The sequence below is a fragment of the Fringilla coelebs genome (genome assembly GCF_963513975.1).
Source record: "Fringilla coelebs genome assembly, chromosome: 10".
In the NCBI taxonomy this organism is placed as follows: domain Eukaryota; kingdom Metazoa; phylum Chordata; class Aves; order Passeriformes; family Fringillidae; genus Fringilla; species Fringilla coelebs.
The window spans coordinates 563919-588188 of NC_140036.1; the positions used below are offsets into that span (position 1 = coordinate 563919).

At 39.6% G+C, this 24270-nt stretch overlaps 1 protein-coding gene across 1 annotated transcript in view; it reads right to left on the reverse strand.

Annotated features, from left to right (window-relative positions):
- Positions 1-24270, reverse strand: part of CLSTN2 (calsyntenin 2) — a gene marked incomplete at both ends in the record, with an annotated part of 337070 nt that overhangs the window by 189269 nt on the left and 123531 nt on the right. Inside the window, one exon of the mRNA XM_084212187.1 lies at positions 11049-11171. Within this exon, the coding sequence (XP_084068313.1) occupies positions 11049-11171 (123 nt within the window). The remainder of the gene's footprint in view (positions 1-11048; positions 11172-24270) is intronic.

Here is a 24270-nt window from a genome sequence, read left to right on the forward strand (position 1 = left end):
AGCAAAGTAGCTGTAATTCAGTCCCTTATTCTGGATCACAGACCAATTCATACAGAAATTGCTCTGTGGGCAAAATGTTACTGAAAATTCAGATTAAGTTTAATAGCAATGCAAATTTAAGCACTACCTTAGCTGCATCATGACAGTGCTGTCCTTCAAGAAAGTGATGCTGAAAACCCCAAAATGTACCCAGCCTGTGGCTCCTGTTTATCTCATGCCCCTCCTCCAGTGTTATTTCAAACCTCAGCAAACCTCCATATGCTGAGGGAGCTTAACACGGGGCAAAAGAATTAACAACGTGTTTTAGGATGGTCTATGGCTTTCTAAATAAAGGGTTTATTTAATACATTTAAACACAATAAATACATTTTCAGAATTATTTATTTTGAATTTTTTTACTCCAAAAATTCTCTTGCTGTCTGAAAAACTGTCCTTTTTGTTTCTTTTTCACCTCTCAGGAAGTCAGGCCACCACCTCTACACCTGCAGTCACAGCATCAGGACAGGCACACGTGGAAGTGTTTGCTCCTGAGCGTTCATTCCCTCTCTTCTATGAAGATAACATGATACTGAAATAAAAAACTTAAAAATCAATCAGCTCAAGGGGGGATTTTTTCATATATATATATAATTCTGCTCAATAAAGCCACAGTCATTGGTAAGTTCTGACCAAATTAACTTTTCCCTGTATGTAAAACCACACCAGACAAATGAATTACGCGGGGACTGGAGAAGCTGTGATTTCTCTGCTGTGCTTTCACGTGCAGCATCGGAAAGCACTTTGCAGTAAACAGTAGGCAGGGCCTGCCACTTCAATCTTGCAGATTAAAGCAAAGGGCTGCTTTGTTTTCAGTCCATCAGCTCAGCCCCACAGCAGCAGCCCGTGGCTCCTGCGGTGCCGCTAATCCTCTGCCATATGTAACACATCCTACAGCAGCACCCCGGAGAGACGGACTGAAATCAACACTACTGTGATTCTAAAGGGCACCGAAAAACTGACAGATGGCAACAGCTGGGGCAAATTCCATTCAAGGAAACACTTTTTAATCAAAAATTTTATACAAAGTGTATGGGGCTTTTTATTGCACATGATTTCTATTTCATTGCACATGATTCCCGCTGCCTCTCATGCTGCTGCTCTAGCAGGCAGCTCCCGCACACAAGGATGGCAGTGAGGCAGAGGTGGGCAAACATCCATTTGAGCCAACAGAGCTGCAGGATTTTGCCCTTTGCCCAGTTTTAGTGAAGCCCTGGGAGAAGAGGCCATGCAGAAACAGCTCCCAGCTCCAGGGCAGCTGCTAGGGGGGATGTGGAAACTTTGTTGTCCTAAATAATGTATTCTAGTCCAAAAGCATCTGAAAGCTGATGTTAAATTGCTGTCATCCTTTCAATTCTAGCACACCTAATAATTACAGCGCTAAATTTCATTTCTGTCCTCTGGCTGCCACGCCAAATACAACGCTCACTGTTCTGCCTTCATTCATGACTTTTTTTCATTAGCACACCTGGAAGCTCTCCAAGGCAGGCAGCAGTAAGGAACAGAAGTCTTGTCAGAAATATCCATTAAATCTGTCACAGGCACTAACAAATCAATCAAGTACCAATGAGCCTTTCAGAAATTTTTTGAGCAGCTGGTTAAAAAGGGACCCACTTGACTTGAAAACTTTCTAGCTACAACAAAACACACTAGGCCTGACATGTTGTGGTTACCATATCCACTGCCATAGAATCACAGTTACTTAAATTTCTTTGTCATCTGACAGGAATATGTAAATTTTAAACACTTGAACTAAATTTAAATTTAATTAACTAAATATATTTAAAGAAAATCAGTTAAATTTAAATACAGTTTTTTATGGAGATGGATTCCTATAACAGGCTGGCAATTGCTCTCCCTTGTTAACCCGAATTATTTTTCTGTTCTTTTAAGCTTTATCTAAAGGGCAAGTAAGTTATGATTTTCATCATGATTTTTAAAAAGGAAACAAAAAAAATCAGAAATTTTAAAATTACATTTTTAAAGGCAATGTAGGTTTCTTTTGCAGTCTGTTTATATCACCATGGTAACTGCACACCAGCTAACTGGAGTCACAGTCCATGAAGTCACTAAAAACCAATCACTTCCAGGAACTAGCTTTTTTTCTCTCAATCTTTGTATAATATTTTCACATAAGAGACAGTGCTTTCAGTGAGGGAAACTGACCTATGATGTGAAATACTTTATTACAAACTCAGTGTACGGCAAGTGTTTGTGTGGCTAATTGTGTCCAAAAGCTGCTGTTACACCAGAGAAGTTTGGGATCATGAATGCCTATACACATCTGTCTGTACTTCATACCTACCAATATTTGTCTGTTTGTGCCCTCCTGTGTTTTCACTAAGCACAGAATGTCCAGGCTCAGGGCTGTGGGATGGGGTGACAAACAAATCAATGAAACCCTTGAGACTGACACAAGGCACTGGGGGGGAGGCACAGGGCAAGAATCCCAGAGTGGCACCTCACAGCTCTCCAAGGAGAGGATGACAGCACCCAGGGCATGACTGGAGCTGTGTGGATGGGACTGGGTGCCCATTTTCCATCCCTTGACCAGCCCAGCATGTCCTCCTTAACTGAACTGATTAGCTGGGCAGCTTCAGTGTTTGCCACCAGGGCAGGAGCAGAGTCTCTGTCGAGCCTGGGACTGGCAGATTGTGTGATACTGCAAAATTCTAACACAAATTATAGATTTCTTTCTCAAATATTCTGCACTCTACTATGTTTATGTTCACCACCCCTACGATGGAGGCAACAAACAGAAAAAATCTAATATTGCCTCCACTGTCCTTTCTACACTGCCTTTCAGTTTGAGAAACAAGAGTCACCCTGACATCTGACAACATTTAAAATAATGTAAAAACTTGGTCCATTTAATACAGAAGCTTAATTTATAAAGGGAGAGGTTGTTTCTGAACAAAATTGCTATGTGCCAGTCTGGTGGCACTGTCACATCCCCTGTAAACACACCTGTACCATAAATGGTGATGGAACAGAAAACAGCTGAGAACAGCAAATCCTCCTTGTGCTGGGGCTGCACTCAGAGGTGCTCAGTGCTCTGCAGTCACTGAGATAAAAGCACTTGGGAGAGGTTTTTTTATAATCTAAACACACAGAAAAAAAGGACAGTGGAGGAAACCACATGCCAGGAGAACAAATTGGTTGGATGCATTTCACACAGCCAGAAACAGGAGAATTGAGCAGAAAATCAATGACCTAAACCACCTGTCCAGAGTTTGAATTCTTTATATTCTCCTTCCCCTTCTTGCTTCATAAAAGTAGCATCACATGCATTTTTTAGGTGGCCCTAGCAAGAAAAGGGATCAACAGCAGTTTCAGACTATTGGGAGTGTTTGTTCTTGTCCAGAAAAAAATTTTTTTTTCAGCTGAGTGGAAAGAAGCAGGTTTAAAGAAAGATGGGGGCTCTAATCCTTTCTACAAGATAATTGTTGACCAATAAGCAAAAGGAGCTCTAAAGAATAAATAATTACCTATTCAGGCTGTTCTTTTAAAATGTTTTTAATATTTAGAAACCATTACAAGCAAGAGGCTTGTCCCTGCTGCTTTACACTAACGCAAGTAGTTCCATTCTGAGGAACACATTTTAAAGCCTTTTGGTTTTATTTTTAAAGCAAGCTGGAATCCTGCAGTGCCAATTTTGTTGCAGTAAACTTTTAAGTGGTGAATACTCCCACTCCCTTTGTTGCATTACTAACACTTCCTGGAATTAGAAATTATTTTTCTAGGTCTGTATAAAGAATGCTGCATGCTTTTACAAGCAATCCTTTTTGGTGTTCATCATCATTCACCTAGGAACATGACAACACAGGAACTCACACAATAAAAGGAAGTGATTTATGTAAAGGAGAGAGATGTAATTGAATTAATGGGTGGACCACAGATGGAATGAAAGTGTGAAGAAAGTAATTAGAGTGGAATTTCCATTATTTGACTCAGCTTGTTCCTTCCTTTGAGACCTCACTCTGTTCCTTCAGCCCCCCCTCTGAGGGTCGCTCCTGTTATTGCAGCACTGGAAGTAAAGATGGGTGCAGATTTTGAATTCTCAGGTTCACACACACTGGAGAGGAGAAGTGAGCAGCTCAAGTTTACTACTTCTTGAATATCAAATAATGAAGAGAATCAAACTGCACAAGAAGAGAAAATGTCCCAGGGTATCATTCTTCTTTGCTTCAACTGGCTCACCATAAATTTTCATTGGAGTTATGCTTGCTAGCAGAGTTATTTGAAAGAATTCCATTTATATCAATACATGTTAGAAAACATTTATTTCTACCTGAAATTTTAATAAGTTAAGCAGTTATGATTTCCACTGCAATCTTAATGATGAGGGATAACTAGAGCAGTTTTACATTTTTCAGCTGCTCACACGTCTTTTAATATATGAGCCTGTTCAGGTAACCCTCCTTGTGTAACTCAAACCATAAGAAGATAACTAGTCCTCATCCTTTTTTACCCCCAAAAAGATGAGTTTCCTATGCTGTCCTTCCTGTGGGTTCAGAATCTGAAATCCTTGAGGAACCGCCTCTGATATTAGAGAATGTCTAAAAAGTGTAGAAACCACACTTCACCCCACAGCCAAAATTACATCTCAAAAACAAGTTACATCCTAATTCACACTAAAATGTTTCATTGCAGAAAAAAAAAAAATTGTCAAAATAGTACCTCAACAAAATAAATACTTTCTGCAGCTTTTAAAATATTTTGTTGAAAATAAAAGGATTTATAGTTCATTGAAATAAATTACTTCATGTTTCAGCTGCAGAATCAGGCACATTGCAATGGCTCTCATACAGCAAGGCTTCATTAGTTTCAGAGAGTGTGACACAAAATCTACATTCATCCTCAGAGCATAACAACAGCAAGAAATTTTTGGACCTATGTTCTTAGCAATTCCTATACTCCCCACTCAGGTTTCTCTCTTGTGTTCTGAATAGCCCAAAAGTTGAAAAACTCTCACTATTTTCCTGGCACCTTCAGTGACAATCGGTTTTAACTTAACAATTTTTTACTTAAATGGTTATTTAGTACACATCAGGACTATAAAATGACCCATTCTGTCCCTGTTGGGGTTGCAATCCCCTGTAATATCCTGCCACATTTTTCTAAAGATCAAGTCTTGTACATAAAGAAAACTACTCAAACCCAGTTCAAATGTATCTCAAATCCCTATTTTCTGTAAGTAGTTTTAAAACTCCCAGTGGATCTCATCAGACTGGAATTCCTTGGTTATTTTCCTTGCTTCTTTCTAGCTCCAAGTAATTTAGCATATTTAGGTGTAACGAAGTATCTCAATGTTCCCATTCATTATTTATTTTTTCTGTCAGGAGGAACTTGCATTTCCTCCCAACCAAGCATGTAATTTTCATTTTCTCCCTAGCCCCTTCCTCCTGCAGTGAAGACCCCTCAGCAGCCACTAAAAGCTCCATCAGAACAGCCTGAACCCATGACCCTTTAGCCTTCTTTGGACACACTGATGTCACCTACTGCTATTTCACAGCTGTAAAAATGACTAGGAAAAGCAATCACAGAAAATAACCAAACTTAAAAGCCCTCAAAGCCCTCTCTGAGCTTCAGGGACTGGCAGAGGTCACTCTGAGAGTGACTGCTTTTTTAGTGCATTCTAAATCTGAAACCCGAGCATGTTTATCACTCTTAACTTTACTGGATGATAAGCAGCACCCCTTAAGTCAAAAACAGCATCCCCAGAATTAATTGTGCTATTACCAATCTTTTATTTTACCTTAGATTAGGCTCACTGTGAAGAGATTGGGTATTTGCCTTTGAAGGCTAAAGTCCTAATTAATTAAGCTACAGTAATAAATGTAAGCTTCAAAGCCAGAAATTAAAAATCATTAAAAATTGTTATAAACAACTGCAACACTCCATGGCTTTGCCTGCACATCATATTTTTGATCATGCCTCATTTTCACAGAGAAATATTTAACACCAATGAATTCTGGGCATCCTAACCTGACTCGTGTTCTAAGTCTGGCTGACAGTGAGTAGAAATGATAATATTCAGAATGACAATTTTAGAATAACTTCTGTACTTTCAATCTTGTACTAAAAGGATGGTTGCTGTTATTAATGCCACTGCTTTTCAATACAAACAAACAAACAACAAGGAGGCTGGACAGCTTCACAGTCTGAAACAGAGAAATGGGATTTTGTGTTCAGTCCCTGGGTGTAAGTGGGCTGACAAGTGCTGGATTTGCTGTGGTGTAGCTGGGAATACACACTCCTCTGAGCTGCTAAAATAACAAAGAAGATTTGGAGAGTCTGTGGTTGCATTCTTGCAGTTTAGTGAATATTTAGGCATCCTTCCTGGCTGGTTTTGTTGTCTCCTTATTCTTTACAGTGCTTTTAGCACAGCCAAAACACAGTCAGAGACTGGGACTCCATCTGCCCAGGAGGTGTGAACTGGAACTGCTTCTGAGACACACATTACTGCTCTGGGGGGAGCCAGACTTCACATCTTGCTAAGAAAGACTCTCTATAAATTTATCAAGACCATAAAAGATGTAATGGGCCCAGCTCACCCTGCTACCATTACCCAGCTCAGCCTTGCTGGGACACAAGGCACTCAAATGTGACTTTATCAGCCCAGAAATGGGGGAACAGTTACAAGTTTGGCTCTTCTCTTCAGGGTGAGAAGGAACATCCGTCACCTCGCTGGCCTAAATGTTACCTCCTGCTTTTTCTGCTTCAGAAAACACCACAAGCAGCAGAAACCTCCCCCGTTTAGGATGCTCACAGTGCTTTTAGGGAGTAACATAAAAGGCTTCTGCCCAAAAAGAGCGGGAATGATCTGCTCTGCCTTGTGGATAGGACTAAAACAAATGGATAAAACCACTGTACAGAAAGTTCAGACCAAGCTTCATGAAAAACCAGGAACATGGAGAAGTGTGCAGTAGATAGCCCAGGGAAGCTGTTGCATCTCTGCTACTCCAGATCTGCAAGATGAGGACAAAACTGTTCCTCAGGAAGGACAAGGGGCCTGCCTTGGGCAGGAGCATGGACTGACGACATCCTGAAGTTCCTTTCAGATCTGTTTTGGCACAGCATTGCTGTTGGAATGCAGCTAGATGTCTCTTCCAAAAGCCATCCACCATCTCACAGCATTTTGTGAGGGACAGAATCCTGACAAACTGATTCAGTAGATCCCACCTTGCTTCTAGCCAAACTACCCCTAAGCCTGAACTGTTACAATTTCTTTGTGGGTTTTCTAGGGGTTCATTTTTTGGGGGGTATTTTTTGGCCAAGGGGAGGGGAGGACGGTCAGGGAATGTCTCTGATACCCTGCAAAAGACTCCAGGATGCTATGGTGAGTTTAGTTATTTTAAAGGTCAGTTGTATTTCAACACCAGTCTGTGAAAATCCTTTTTGGTCCAGGACTTGAAAAACTGAAATATGGACAACTGCTGATCCTGAAACTTCTCACACTTACAAGCTTATACTGGTATTTTCAAGCTTTCCTTCCAAACTAGGAGACAAAAAATACAATTACATAAAAAAAGAGAAAGTGAGGTATGCGTATACCATGATAATTTTAAGAACCAGGACTTTACATATACTTGAATTATTCACAATAAATTCATTAGATAAAGAGACACAAAAAGCCATTCATTGCAATCTTGTGAAAGTCTTCATGCTCCAGTTATGAAAAATGCTGATCACATTTGACAGCCAGCATTTTCACAGGCACATTTAGTCCTGTTAGTCTCTCCTTAGTCATTCCTGGAAACACAGACTTGTCAGGAACGTAACTGCACAGAGGACTCCTTTTTCTCCTGTCATCACCCTTGATGTTTAACATTAGATAGAGGTGAAAAAAAGTGCAGATTACAGTAATTTTCTCCTGTAACCACTCAGGTTTGACTTGCACCATAATGTGTGCACTCCTAGAAGGGGCTGACAGACTTACCTTAGTAGGCATGGTGATGAAAAAAAGCAGAGAGGTATTAGGAAAAAAGTAAAAGTTTCCATAAGTGAAAAGCAAAACACCATTTGCAGTTTGGAGTAGGCCTGTGCCACAAGTAACATTTAAACTAAAAAAGGAGATCATAGGAATGGGTACAGAAAGCATATCAAAGCACTAAGGGCAGATGAGAATCACTAAATAGCAAATGCCTAATAACAGTTAAGTGTTCTTCTTAGTAACAACATAGTTATCTGGTGAAAAATTATTTGCCCAGGTGAAAAATACGAAATGCATGAACTACCTGTGCACCAGGGCAAGCAGCAAGGAGCGTGGTGCAAACACAAGGACTAAGTTAAGCACATGTCCAAAAGAATTACACCCTCACTAACAACACATAAATATGGAATCAGTAAGTGTAAGTTAGATAAATGTGTTCAATAAATAGGTGTTTCCCCTACCATGACCTGTCACAGTGGGAAATCCTGGACATTTCCCTAAGCCTGTCACTGAAGGAAGATCAGCACTTCAAAGGGAAGGCACTGAGAAGAGCAGGAAGATTTCACAGCTCTGATACCATCCAGCCATGTCTGTGTACAGGGGTGCCCTGGGAACACCAGCCTGAGGGGGAACTGGCCCTGTGCCCTCTGTCCTGGCTCAGGTCTGTCCTGCACAACTCCTGCCCACCTGCAGTGAATGGCTACATGGCACGGTTGGGTTGTTGACTTTTTTTTGTTTGGTTTGAGATTTGGGGTTTGTTTTGGTTTGTTGGAGGGGATCTTTTGTCAATAGCTCCTGTGTGTGTGGTTTTTAAGTCAAATGCACACTGGTACTATTGAAAAAAAGTTTATTTTTAGAAGGTAACACAAATCCTGATGGAAGAGCCAACCACCTGCCTGTACACTATTGCAGGGGTTGCTGCAGAGGAAGAATTCACATAGAGTTTGCTTAAGGAGATCTTAGCAGACATTTCAGCACAGATAAGAAACTGCCCTGATATATTCTTGAATATGGGCCCATTACAAAAACAACCAACCAACCAAACATGGAGAACTTTCCAAGCACTAGAATTTTTTTCTTCTCCAACAGTTGCACAAAACACTGAAAATATTAACAGGCTGATGATAAAGGAACTGTTGGAGCTCTGATTCTCTATTACACTTGAAGACTGATATATTATATAACTGCAATTTCCACCTTTAAATAAAATATGGCCATAAAAGACATTCCACACTATTACATGTACATTACCACACTATTACATGTACAGCTACTGAATATTGTTAATGTTGTACTTGTATCTGTTTCAGTTTTCTCCTACTAAGTACATGATGTAAATTTAATTTTCCATAAAAACCTTTAGTAAATTAATGATATTATGAAAACAAATAAAAGTACATGATATTAAATCAAAAATTACAACAGAAATTTTAAGTTCCTCCAACAATTTAAAGAGACAGGAGTTTTTTTTAAAAAAGTGCATGGAGGTTTTTCCAAAAACATAGGGAATGCAGGCCCCTGAAGGGAATGAAGGGTTCCATCAGTACTACAATATTATGCCTCGACTGCAGATCATGAGGCAAATATTATCAGGAAATAAACTATTAGTATCAGGGAATACAGAGAAAGTATTTACCCTTGTAAGAAGTAGATACTTCTCACAATATAAACACTTCAAATCAATAAATGGAGAAGCTAAATTAAAATTACTGTCGAATGTAACCTTTATCACAAAAGCCGGTCTGTCCGTGTAAGTTCAGTATTTCAAAGGACGATTTTCTACACAAAATGTAAATCACTATTTAATGAAAAATGTGTTGATTCTCCCAATGTAAAAGCTGAAGAAAATAATTAGGCTAACAAATTCCCAGTCAGCAGAGTTTGCAGTGTCAGTGACAACAGCACGTGATTAACAACCCTGGAAGGATCCTGAGGGAATGCAAGCAAAAGAACCAAATCTAAGATGGAACACCCACAGTGATAGAGGAAAAAAATTACAAGGGCATCTTTTCCCTAGGAATTGATCTTCATGCAGCCAAGAATCACTGGGCACCATGAGCAACAAACAATCTTGATATTAAAGTGGGGGTCAATGTATAAAAACCATTTGGAAGCAGGGCACCTGCTACCCTGGCTTGGCAGGGTAGGAGCTGATGCCAGTGTAAGCTTTTGGGAAAAGTGACTGAGAAAAATTCTTTCAGGATGCTGTAAAATGCTGTTTGGGACAAGCACTTGGACTTCTGCTTCCTGAACATGACAACTCCCTGAGAACAAGGACACTCACCTTTACCAGCTCCTTTCCTTAGAAAAGGGGAAGATTCTTAAGCAATACCATCTTTTTAACAACGGCACCATCTTAAGATCTTCATAGCAGTTATCAAGGTTTACTATTCTCTCTTTTCTTCAAAAACTACTTTTAATGAAAGAGGGAATTTAAGAGACAGCTTGCTCTACATGCAGAATTCCCATATCCTGCTTAAGGAACTCAGGACAGCAAAAGTGTCAGGTAAAAGAGACTTAATATAAATGCAAACTTGTATATGGCATACATCTATCATACAGTTACCTGAGCAAAAATGTTCAAAACCTCCATTAAATTTTCTGTCAAAGTCTCGACAGTTATAAAGTGCTTACACAGTAAGATATGATTTGAGCAACTTTAAGTATTTGTCACACATTTTGTCCATAGCCAGGGAGCAGAACAGGAAGAGAGAAAGCAGGGGCTGTTACTACTGAACAAAATTAATTATGTAGTATTACTTCAGGCAATTGCAATGATTAATTTCTATAAAAGCAAATTCAAGCGTAATTGTGTAATTATTGTGTTTTCATTAAAAATGTATTGATAGTGGGTGCCTTCTATATTATTCTCTTTATTCTGTTCTGCCTCACAACAAGTTCAGTGTAGGAAACACTTCATTTTGGGATCTGTGGGTGAACAGTCAGGTCCTGAGTACTCAGACACAACCTTTACATGTGCCCTTCAAATTACACTGGAAATTCCTTCCTTACAAATGGCAATAAATTCAAAATGCAATCCACAGGCTCAAATGCTGCTGCTCATGTACATTCCTACCTGCAAAGGGAACAGGTGCATCTTTATCCAAAGCAACTAGGGGAGGGTCCAAAATCACAGTGTCGTTGTTTTCAGTTATGATTCCATGGTATGACGTCTCAATCCAGGGTTTGTGTTTATTCACTAGAAAAGAAGAAATCATGCCTAATTAATTTGGTTTGTGTTTCATATCCATTCAATTCATTTTATCTATAAAGAGAAATTATTTAACATACTTCCAGTATTAACAGTATCACTCAAAAGCCACTAACAAAATCCTTGTAATAAACATTCAAATATAAAAGAAAAATTACATACACATTGTATGGTGCTGATGAGAAACCAACACTTGCAGACATCCCTCCAATTAAGACAACGAAATAAAAAGGCAATTTGCAAAATATTTTTAATGTGTTCTCAACTGTCAGCCTAACTAGGCTCAGACAGTTTTGCAGGAATTACTTTCAGTTGCAAAGTCCTGGTACAAGAGAAAGAGCATCCCGAGAAACCCAACTTGACAAGACACAAAGCAGAAGGGTGGGTGAGAACTCTCAACTCTTGGTCACCTTCTCACTTCGTATTTTTGGAACAATACCTACAATTACTTCTGTGTTTTGTACATTGTAGAGAAAACAAGCATCTACATTTTAATTACTGATAAAAGTCTGCACTTCTTCACAATGTAACCAGGGGATCTGAACTTTTTCTGGCAAACCTGTCCTTCAAATCCAGCTGTTGAACATTTGGATATCGGGTGTTAAAGCACATAGGAAGATCACACAAGAAGACACTTTAAGGAGAGACTACACTCCACCATCAGATTGTCTTATTGCTGAACCCTCTCCATTTACACCCCTCTCACCATCCATCTGCTATTGACTGGAAAGGATGAAGACCCAAAATGAAAAGGAAGGGGGAAATGTAAGAGGCTTAGCTTTGCTGTGGTTATAAACTGAGCTTTCTTCCTGCAGGCACAATCTGAATGTTATGTCACTGGAACTCCGACATAAGGATTACAATGGTGACAGCTAAATGAATTTCAGTTTGAGGAATGTACTCCCCCAGGCAAGAGGGAGTACTGCACCACCAAATATCTACCCCATTTGCAGCAAACTCAGATGCAATTTCAGGTAATTTCTAGACCTATTATATAGCTATTTCTATATTATATAGCTATTTCTATACCTATTATATATCTATACCTATTATATAGCTGTGTGTACCAGATGCTGAGGAAAATACCTGGTGAGTTAACAGAAATCACCTCAAAGATGGAGAGTTGACAGAGTGAAACTGAATTTTAAAATAAATAAATTTTAAAAATTATGAAACCAAACAAAATCCATAGATATTACCTAAACTCCTTCCTGTCTTGTCTTCTGTAAACCCCCAGATATCAATGAGAGTCAAGTTTCTCTCTTTGTGAAGAAAGCAGCAAAACCACCAAGACAATACAGAGGGCTCTAGTCACAGGTAAACGTGGGCAGTTAACAAATTATTTTTTTCACTGGCTATTTGGGAGAGCAAACAAATATATTTATGGCAAATTGAAGTTCATTCCGTTCCTTCCTTTCTTGTTTGTTAGGAAACTGTGGACTTGGGAGACTGATCCTTCTAAAGCGGAATTATTTTACATTCTAGCACTAATCTGAGAGCTTTGAGTTCATTCCTATGTTGCAATAGATCTTCTTTCAGGAGAAAGCCTACTTATCTTCACAGTAGTTGGTTTTGCCCATTTTTGCAATAACTAAGCACCAGGAAGATTAAACTGGGGAAGTGTCACGGAAAGGTGAAATGGAAAACAGGGATCTCAAATCTCTTTATCTTGTAATGACTGTACAGCCAGAGGAGAGATTGGTGAGTTTATGTAATAGATGAAGGCCAAAAGTCTTGTCAATGTTGAAAAATGAGAAGTGATGGAAGCAATTTCAGAGCTTTTTATGGCAGTGGGGATTCTGGCTTGTAGGGCAGTTGAAGTATTCTGTATTTGCTAATGGAATATGTGAGTTGCCTGAGCATGCAGACACACCGGTGTGCTCCAGGGGCACTCAGGTGTGGCTCGCAGGCTCGGAGGGACACAGGCTGCACTGAGCCAAAGGGCATCCCTTGACTGCAGGCAGATGCAATTGAACCAAAAGGAGACAGTAAACAGGAGCTTACATCAAAAGGGAACTCCTTATGCAACTCATATTTCAAGTACCAAATGCTTTTCATTCCTCCTGATTCTGTTAAGGGTCTGAGCTCTTAAAAAAAACAATCAAGCAAAAAAACCAAACAAGCAAATAAACAAAAAAAGCACCAAACCTTTCCTCTTACTGATTCCTAGGGAATACTTTTGATGGCACTTTTACTTAAGGAACTCTCAGAATATAGTGAGTGCAATTCTACAGCCTGAACTTTCTCCAGTTGGTGTTCAATGAGCAATAACAGCAGTCAAATGAGTGGCAGCAACATCATTCCTTAAATTATATTGGGGGGAAGAAAAGTACATTATGAACAAATGCAACAGTTTAGACCTTAGAGACTGGTACTGGGAAGAGGGAAAGAACAATAAAGCAAAAGAAAAATAAAATAATATATCAAATTATTTGCAAGCTCTTGTCTTGGAGATGAATTTCGGTTATACATCCCCAAATGTAAAAACTATGGCTATATAAGCTTTGTGTGACCCATGGTGTGGAAATTTTACAAATAATGGAAAACATCCATGCTCTCTGGGAATGTACAGGAATTCTTTTGCATCAGATGATCTCTCTTTGAATATTTTAACATCATGAAAATTATTGATCCTTTTGCACTGTTTTGGATACTTGCTTTAATTTAAGAAATCTCTAATCCTGAGATGAGCACCTGGTGTTCTGGCTGGGGAGCTGTTTATATTCTCCCTGCTAAAGTCTGGTAAAATGCTACCATAGAACTAACTGAAGAAACCACTCTACAGGCTTTCATAAAATAAGAGATTATGAAGGAAAAACCTTCATATGTAAGATGATCAATAAATACTTTAGAGACAAAAGGATAACTACAAAATATTAGACTGGTTCAAGCCAGTGTTTACCTACAGGTTAACACAGCTCTCAAACCTCTGTTATTTTCCTATCCTTATGCAGCCTCTTCAAAAGAAGGGAATTTTCAAAATTCAAAAGTGCTTTGTCTTGCCTTATTTGAGCTACTGGTTCTACTTCAGGATATATGAGTTGGATTTTAGGTTTCCAAAAACATAGTAGTGCCACACTGCTTTATTTAAACACCACAACAAAAACATTTTACCATGCTGTCTATTTCAGACTATATGAAACTGTATGTTTAACTAGAAAAGAAAAATAAAAATCACAGTATTGAAAAAGTTCCATAATTTTGATTATATACATTAGTTATAGGATATTTTAAAGATTAACATGTATCCTTTTTTGGAATTCTTTTAAAGTTTTAAATAAGATGGGACTATTTCATTTCATCTTTAAAATGGAAAAGACAAGAATGGTTAAAAAATATTTCAATGCTTCTCAACAATGCTTACAAATTCCCAGCATTCTATAAAGTAAAGTGACAGGCAAGCTACTTTTCTCTGGTTTGCATTTGCTAAAGATGATGGAAGAGATCTATACACTGATTTGTATGTGAAGTTTCAGGAACTAAAAAGGCAGGGCACTACACATCCAGTCAAGCCCAAATGAGCAAATAAGCTGGATAATCAGCAGGTAAGAGTTATACAAAAAAACTTTTCCCTCTTAAGGCATATTAAATTGTTAATAATTAAATTAAATTAAATTAATAATTAAATTAAATAATCAGCACACTGATATTAACTCTAAACCTACGGGAAAAATAAAAAAAAGGTTTTGTCTTATTCATGAAAGTTATTCTCTGGAAGCATTTATTGGAAGCTGTAATCAGTACAAGGCTTGCATGAATTCAAACATATTTCGTTAAGACATACAGATACCCATGCTGTGGGATGTTTGTCTTTTTCAAACTTGCCTCCCTTCCTATAATTTATTAGTCATTCATATAAACCCATAGTATAAATAATTTATACCATCTAGGGTCAGGCAATTAATCTTCCTTTATTACAGCTCGAGGCTGATCCATTACAATTTGTCTGCACTGTGCACAGGGCATTTCCAGGTCTGTCCCATGAGGGCTGTGATCATAAGCCTTGGGGTGCAGTGGAGCCCTCATGGCAGGAAAGGGCTTTGGGGTGCAGTGGAACCCCCATGGCAGGAAAGGGCCCCTCTGTGCTCCCCCTGCAAACGCCCCAGGCACGAGAGCCCCACGCAGAACACGGCCGAGAAACCAACCCCGTTCTGAGGGTCTGAGGGAACCTTGTGGCCCAGGACTGCTGTCCTGAAAGTCACCCTAAGGACAGCCCCACAGGAACCCCAGAGGTAAACACAGAGATAACACAGAGAATGGCCCAGATGATGTTTAGAATGCCAAAACCTTGCTGACCTCGTGCAGGGTATTCAAGCCTGCACGACATGCACAGCATTTCCCGAAGGCAATCACAGGCTGTGCATTAAATCTACCCAAGTCCCAAAGCCTGTGAGAGGCAGAGCTGTGATTTGTCAGTGCAGGAGCATTATAATAACAGGAGTACAATAAGGACAAAATGCATGAGGCCATCATCTTATGAACAAAGCCATCTTTTCTCTAAGCTGAGACAGACTCTTGTTAGGGCATGGGGAGAGGAGGAGTGGGTGGTAAGCAGCACGTGTACAAGGGACACATTACAATGTTATTTGCAAAATTCAAATGGTTCCTGACTCCAATCAGTTAGAAAATGTCACTGATCCAAAAATAACACATTATAAAAAAATTATAAAAGAAAAGAAGTGACTATTAGAAGGTTTAACTCCTGACACAAGGGCAGATTCAATATTGTCAGTTGATTTAACTACGCTTTCTAAACTTCAGGCAGCTCAAACCTGAGGTAGCACCTGAGGTAGTAATGGTTAAGAATTACTTTATGAAAGCAAATGTTTTCTTTTTTTTTCTCTTCTAAATAGCATGATGGATTTATTTTCCATTTAATTGTGTTGATAATATGTTCTCTCATCTCTAGCCTAAAGCGGCTGTCATTCCAGAAAAACTGGCAGAAAATTTAGGCTTTCTTACCACCTCTAAGTTAGCTCTAAGTCTTTTCATCTGTTGATTTAATGATCTTCAGCTCAGCCTGCTGGAATCCCGAGTAGGTGTCAAAGGCCTTCCCCTCAGAACCACCCAAACTGAGGATGCTCAGGAAGCCTTTGAGGCAGGCAGGAATCCCATTAACTCCTGCAGAATGTCAGACTGAACCTGCTGCCCGAGCACGCTGCAACCCCTCCCCTTGAACAGCAAGGCATGCTGCCCAAGCCCCGCAGGGGGATGCTGCACAGCAATTCCCAAGGGATGCAGCTGCCACAGGGATAGCTGCAAGGCACAATGCCCCTGGCTGGAAGAGCCCCTGGACCTGGACAGCACTGAGCTGGTGGTCACTCCTCCCTGGGGACGGTGGTTTCCTGGGGAAACACCTCAGTGACACCTGTGGGGTCAGCAATGGCCTCAGCTCGGGCTTGTTCTTCAGGTGTTCCAAAGAAAACGGCAACTAAAACCACGACTTGTCCATTGCTGAGTTTCTGTGAGCTGTTCTCTGGAGAGCTTTAACAGCCCTGGGCTCTGGACAAAGGAGAAACTTGAAAGAGGGTGAGGTCAGAAGATGATTTTGACTCACAAGTGTGGCTCGTGCTATGGTCATTCTTTGATGAGCAAGTGAGAAGTTTTGAAATCTCATAACCTTGAAGAGAAATTCACTGGAGTCTCCAGTAGCTCCAGTTTCTGGTAACTGGATGTCACTACTATGAAGTATTTCAGAAATTGTGTTTTACTAAGCAAGTCCTCATCACACGGGTCATACATGTGACTGTATTGTGCATGCATAGCTTCATAGCAGAGGAGACCTTAATTCCCCCAAGGTACGTCTTGACATAGAAACCTGGATTTCCAGAATGAGCCAGGAATAGAAAACAAAGACAGTAGCAAAATCCCAGATCTCATAAAGTAGCAGCTAAGAACAAAAATATTCAGAAGATGGGCAGATTTGGAGGCTTATGTCACTAAAGAAATGAGGATTGGAGCTTGAGAAAGAACTTAAGACTTCCTCTGGAAGGCAGAGAAAATAAGAACATGGATTTTTGCATGCATTTGTAATATATGTTATGAAATAATTCATGCCTATAGAGAGAATGTATTTTATAAGATTGTGAAGAATGTGTTTTATAAGATTGTGAAATCCAAAGGAGCCTCTGACCAGGAGCAGCCCAGGGGCAGAGGTCTACTTTGGAATCTCAAGATTCCTGAGGGCGGCAGGAGAACCATCCCCGTTCAGCTCTGAGCAGACGTGGCCAGCGCGGTGATCGCCGCTCTCCGGAGCGATGGGAAGACGCCCAAGGATGATCAGCGCCAGCTGATCCCAGCCATCGAGAGCAGAAGTGGCCAGAAAACACATCTGAGTGCGCCACTTCCCTGACACCATCAGCACCGGGCACTGCTCGGGAAACAGCGACTGTCCCGCCCTGCACAGGGACAGAAACTGCCCTGCATATGCGGGGTTACACAAGAAATGGGGGCTCCTCTGCCTCAGGCATAAAAATCTGTGCGGAACAGCCTGGCTGGAAGCGGCTCTCGTGGGCAGAGGGAGGTCCGATGCGATAGAGGTCGGATCCAGGCTCACCCAGCGCCGATCCCGGGCTCGACGCTGCCTCTTTGCCTGGGGGGTTTTGAGAACCGTATTTTGGTCACGGAAAAAAATAAAAGCTTTTTCACATTTTGATAAATTTGGCTTTTCGATTTATCATTTATAACACATTTTTGAGGAAAAAGAAACTAAGTAAGAAGTGGAAGTGAAAATGGCTGTGAAGTAGGAGAAGTAAATAGATGTTTGCATCTTACAGGATTAAATCTGTGTCAGCATTAGGAAAAAAAAATTGAGTAGCTTTATCAGGAGGAACTGTGTTTCCCTGCCTACAAAACCCTCAAAACTTTCCAAAAAGGTTCTGCTATAAAACACATTTTATATGATTTGCCTAACACAAATTGTAGAGAAGAAATTTATTCTGTCCTACACACTTTGTTCTCCCTGTGATGCCATTGCCTGAATTACTGAAATTCCAGTAGTTAGGTTCTGGCTTTATTTTTAGATAGACAACTTTAAACTAAAATGCTTTATGTGCTTTTACATAAAATAACAACATGAAAATCCTGCCCCAATTAAGGCAATGGTAGTTTTGACATTAAGATCAGTTAAAGCAGAATTTATATGATTTATGATGTGTGATTATGAGATGTGAACTCTTTGGAGAACATTTTAACTGAGCAATACATTATGGGCAGTGCATCTCAGCAACATTAAATGACTCAGTGGAGCTCCTGTGGATACCTTGGCACTGCTTTGATTGTGCTGCACAGCAAAACCTACTCTGCACCAAGTTTTCTGCCATAAACACATTTTCTGGCCTCTGAGAAAAGGCTTTTCAACAATTACAGTTCCCATCAACAAAATTTTTTCTTATATTAAAAAAGGGGCAATATTTGAAAAGGAAGACTCTTTTGTTAGTAGCTAATTCTTATTACAAACTAATTTGACCAAAAGCACCAAGTGCCTTGCCTAATAGACTTGATAAAGTCAGTAATTACACTGCTGTTGGCTATTTTTAAAGTAAAATAACATACTCTGTACTTATTCTGACATGTTGAGATGCTTATGCAGGCATAAATGCAATTAATTCTCTTGTAAATCTGTTTCTTTGGGGGTTTTTGTGACTGGGGGAGAGAAACTCCTTAACACTGAGCAAATTAATATAATACATTTAACAAGAACTTTGTGAATGCTTTGCTCGACCCAAACCTGTGCTGTTCAGGAAAAAACAACCTAGCCACAAATTTTGTAGATCTTCACTTACAATACTGAGATGTAAAACTTTCAGCAGCATTCTTTTACTTCTGACCCTTATTTCTGAAGAGCACATATTGAATTTTCATATCCATACAGGAATTAGTCTTTCCATCCTGTCTCATTGCCCTCTTTTAGGGAAGGTACTACATATTTGTGGTCTCTGAGCATTGAAGTGCCTTTAAGCTTAGAAGTTATTTTAATTAGCACAAAAGACATTTCAACTCCTTCATCAACATGCCCTTATAAATTTATCAACTGATAGCTGCCATAACAAATAGACTTCAGAGAATGCAAACCTGAATTCTGAGCTCCCAGTCTCCATGCCTCAGCATTAAGAGCAGGAAGCTGTTCATGACCCATATCTAAGGAACAAAATCAGAATTAGGGGATGAGTCTGTCCCACAGCTATCCACAGGAACTTTAATAACACTTATTGATTGCATCCTCAGACATGAAAATTACACACTTAAATATTTTGGGGAAAGTATCCAATGGTTTAAAAATGTTTTCATTCATGTTTCAAGGGCACAAAAAAGTCACAAACAAGGTGTTTTCCTATGTATTTATTTGCACTCAAAAAGCATTTCACTTATCTTTCTTATCAATGCTGATCTTCAATTCAACATGGATTCCTCACGAACAGCTTCATTCTCATTTAAAAAGACATAAAAGCTTGAGATGCCCAATATTAAACCCTTCTATCCTTTAATTTAACTTCCTTTGCTATTTCATAATTCACATCATACAGCTCACTGTATGAAGCTGCCCCAGTCCTTCACACATTAAGTCTTTCATTTGGGCTGAAAGTTGTGCAGAACATGGATTTATTTTTCCACTATGACCATTAACAGCAGGCATTTTAACTTAACCTGACTCTTGTCCTTTTTCCTTAAATAAACAAGAATGGAGTGAACTCAAGGGCTCTGTCAGAGCTGACCAGGGCTGCCAGCACTGCTTCACTGACTGGACACCAACACCTTGCAAACACTCCAATATTTCACATAATTCTGAGGAACACACAGATCCTCAGTGAACATTTTTATCATAACAAGTGTGTTTTCATAGGAAGCAAAACAAATCAAATACAGTGGTTGTGCAGAAAAGCAAGAGCAATCCCCTAAAAGCAGTCTCCAAAGACAGACCTCACTGAGGAGCTGCAGGCCTGCAGAATGCCCTGTTTGACTGAAGAAATAATTTGCATCTGTGATACCCCTCTTACTGCCTGAAATACCAAAACCAGGGGCTTCCAATTGCTGCTATTTCTGCTATGAATGTCTCAATTATGACATCTCTAAAGTGAACACTGCAGATGCTACAGAACTCAAGACATTTTAACACTGGCTGAGCAGATTTTCAAAGGTTTTTCAACACCTTATAATTCAGATTAACATGTTTTCCTTTGTAAATAGTGCCTTGAGTTGAAGTTTTAAAAAAGGATATTAAGTACCTTAGGCTTTATGCAATTATGTCTCAGGAGTTTCACCAATACTCTGTAGCTGAGAACAGTATTTTGAAAAATTCAGAGTTAAAACCCCTATTATATTATGAGGCTAAAATAAATGAAAAAAAGTCTTTTAAAATGGTAGCTTTATAAAATTTTATGCCACACTATTTTGATAGTGCAGATTTGAGTGCTATCTCAGTACACAAATTTAATCTCACTGAATCCTATGCTCCTACATATGAGCCTACACATTTGGAAATCTTGGGAATTGAGATAAATCCTAATGCCATGGATTTTAAAGGAGAAAGTAGTTTCTTTTTTAAAAAATAGAAGAAAGTATTGATGTTTATATTTTCATTATTTGTTTAAAATTACAGATTTCCAACAGCAGGGGCTGAAGGATACTGCAGTGAAAAGAGGCTGATCATGTATAGGACAGGTGTTGCTGCAAATTACCTGTCCTCTACTTCATCCAGCAGATCTTGAAAGAAGCTACTCATCTTTTTTTTCATATGGCCACCACTCCTTCCAAATGAACTATGTTGGTTTTGAAACAGTGACTACACTACAGGAAGAGATGCTTTATTCCCTGATGACAACCAAGAAACTCCAGTTCTTTAAGAGGGAATAATAGGAAGAGTGACAGAAACTGAGAGAGATTGATAAATTCTAGGCACGTTTGTGTGGGCAAAGGCTCATGAAGCTGAAAGGTCAAGGGAGAGATGTGAAAATGCACAGAAATCCAGAGCTGGGAGCATGAGAACCCTTTTGAGTGCATATCCTCTGATAGTCCTGCACCATTTGTGCATTATGGGCAGACCTCAGGGGGACTGCAGGTGTCACATCCATTGTTCCACTGCAAGCTGTTCACAGGTAAGGTGGCACAGCTCTGTTCCATGCCAGGCACAGGGTCATCACAACCTGTCTGACAGCCATGGACCAAACCCCCAGATAAACCACAAAGTGTCAAAATAACTACAGGAATGCAGGCAGAAGGGTACCACAGAGAAACATGACAGGAAGTCCATTTGCAAGTATTTATTTTGTGTTCAGATGTCATAAGTCAAAATGTACCTCAAAATAAATCTATTAACTGACTTTCCATGCATTTGTCACATGGTCCCACACATTAATAAAACAAGGATTGCATAAGTTTTCCTACCATCAGTGCCCAAGACAGGTGTCAGTTGATGGTATTGCTCTTCTCAGTCCCAGCAGAAAGCAGGAATGCGGCAAATGTCCCACAGGCAGGACAAAGGTAACACTGGAATATCTCCTGCTTTGGTACCATTTTGTGCAGTTCTATCCATGGTGGCCACTTCTGACACACTCTCTGTTGTGTCCAGAAGAACTGCTGTTCTTGGTTTTTGGGACAGAGCCCAACTTCTTTGCACTTTTGTACAACAGCTCTTATTAGTTTGTGGTCCTGACTTTTGGAGTGTATGGAAGCTTCTACACACTCCAAAACAACTAATGATGTGTCTACCCCACAGAATCAATGGGAATGTGACTGTTCCAGACACTGTAAGAGTCAACACCTCTGTGTTTCAGCTCTCCAAGGCAGAGAATGCCTTAATTTCATGGGCTATGGAATTCATATGGTGAACACATTGGCACCCTGCTTTTCATAACTATTCTGCATTTTTCAGACATATTCTACCTACACTTTAATTTTTTCTACTGCATTTGTCTTCTTTTAACAGCTGAGTCTAGACCTAGGAACTGCCTGAAAGAAATATGTTTTTAAGCTTTGATGCTGTTTCTGATTATAAATAGCTCTGACTTTATAACAAAATGCTTAATTTATTTTTATGCACCTCCTCATTATCCGTGCAGTCTTTATTTTTTCAAGGCAGTCTTTTCTCTCAGTACATTTTCTACAGATTTAAACCTAAAATTATCACTGATCCTATTTGAATGGTTTACTCTTCCCTCAAAACTCCCTCACCTTTTTTTTTTTGCATTTCAACCTGGAAACAGGCTCTTATTTTTCTTTCTTCCCTCAACATCCTCAAGCGTCTCCTAATTCCTGAGTGTTTTGAAACATATCAGTCTATTTACATAGAAATTATGCTGCCAACAGCCAAGTCTTAAAATGCAATTCTTATATTAGCAAGTACTCTTTCCTCCTACCCACATTTATGCATTTAAATAACAAATGCTGAGTACAGGTGGAGCTTGTGGTGAAAGTGTGGCACAATTTGCCTGCATTAGGAGTCAGAGTTCCCAGAGTTCCCAGTCAGAGCTGGTCCATGACCTTGCACCAACAATTGACACATTCTTGTCTCCATATGGATCTAATGGCAGCAACAAGATGCTTTTTGTATTATAGACTCTTTAGGAATGAGAACAAAGTATCAAATTCCACAACAACACAAGACAGCTTTCCAGCTCTCTTAAATCTTGACTCTGAATTTGAATCTTGACTCCAAGGAGCCTCCCTGGACGACTGTCCCTCTCATGTTAGCCTGATTGTATAAACAGGTAAGGAAGGAGATGTCGTGGTGAGGGAAGTCTTGGACTCTTAATGTAAGAATCAGTAAGCTCCAACTTTATTGATAAGCACCAGACTTTTATACACAACAAGTAATAAGCTCATGCATATTCTGTAAGCTAAACAATCTATTGGTTATACTACAATATCAGCTCTTCCTCATTCTTGAGAAATTACATTTCTACTTCTCATCCTCATTACTGTTATCGTACTACTGCTACACTCAAGGACACAAGTTCTTGCAGGTGCAGAAACTCAGATTAGTAGGGTTCAGTACTTTCTCAGTCCTTGGTCAGCTAACAAAAGTATGTCTGAGTGACCTCTACCCTGTAGCCATTCCTCCACAAGGAGATGTCCAAGTAGAGGAAGTTAAACCTAGAGATCACTTGAATGTGTGGGTTACATTTTCCCCTCCCTCTCTTTCAGTTAAAACATAACTGAAGCCAGCGTTCTGGGGTCTGCACAGCCTTTCATCAGATGCCAAGATAAATATCATTCCAAGTTTCTTTTAGGGTTTCTCCTTCTTCAAAATTTTGTAGCTCCTGCTTGCGTTTCTGCCCTCCCTGGGCAATAGCAAGAAGACTTTTAGACTTGGGGGACACCATACAGGAGACCCCACAGGAAACAAAGAACTGGGGCAAGGCTGACCGAAGGCTGACCAATCTTCCTGACTGTACAAAACCACACAGTAGAACCTCCTCCTCCTCCTCCTCCTCATTAAAAACCTACAGCTGGGTTAGCCAGCAGGAAGCAGGTTCTGTGGGATGGGATATTCACTCACTCGTGTGACATCCAAGATACATTCTTTATGTATATAAATTAATTCATTTCTGTCTGTTTAATCTCAAAAATAGCTAAGCTTCCATTCATTGCTTCTTAGTATTCCCTGATAATTAAATAGATCATTTCCTAATTACTGCTGTCTGCTGTAAAAAGAGTTTCCAAGTGCTGAAAAACTTGTTTGTCAAACAAAAGACTGACTGATGGAAGAAAAATGAAATTGCATCTTCCACCCGTTTGGGTTTTTTTAGTTAATTGGTTAAGGATTGTGACTAAATATCAAACACTATTTTCCCTCATCACTCAGTCCCTAATTAATAACCAGCTCTATGAATTACTAATATGAATGATTTTGACCTGTGACATCTCAGCTTTGGTCCTACAGTACAGCAGATGGGACACATTTTATTGCAAATTTCATTTCATGCTTTTTGTTGGGAAAGGTGTGGAACACTGAACGATAATTATATATTTTACAGTTCACTCATTTCAAACTGATCATTTAATATTCATTACTCCAGTGACAGACATGTCCTGTCAGTTTTACCCCTCATTATGCATATAATACCTGCATTTGAGCAAGCAACAGAAT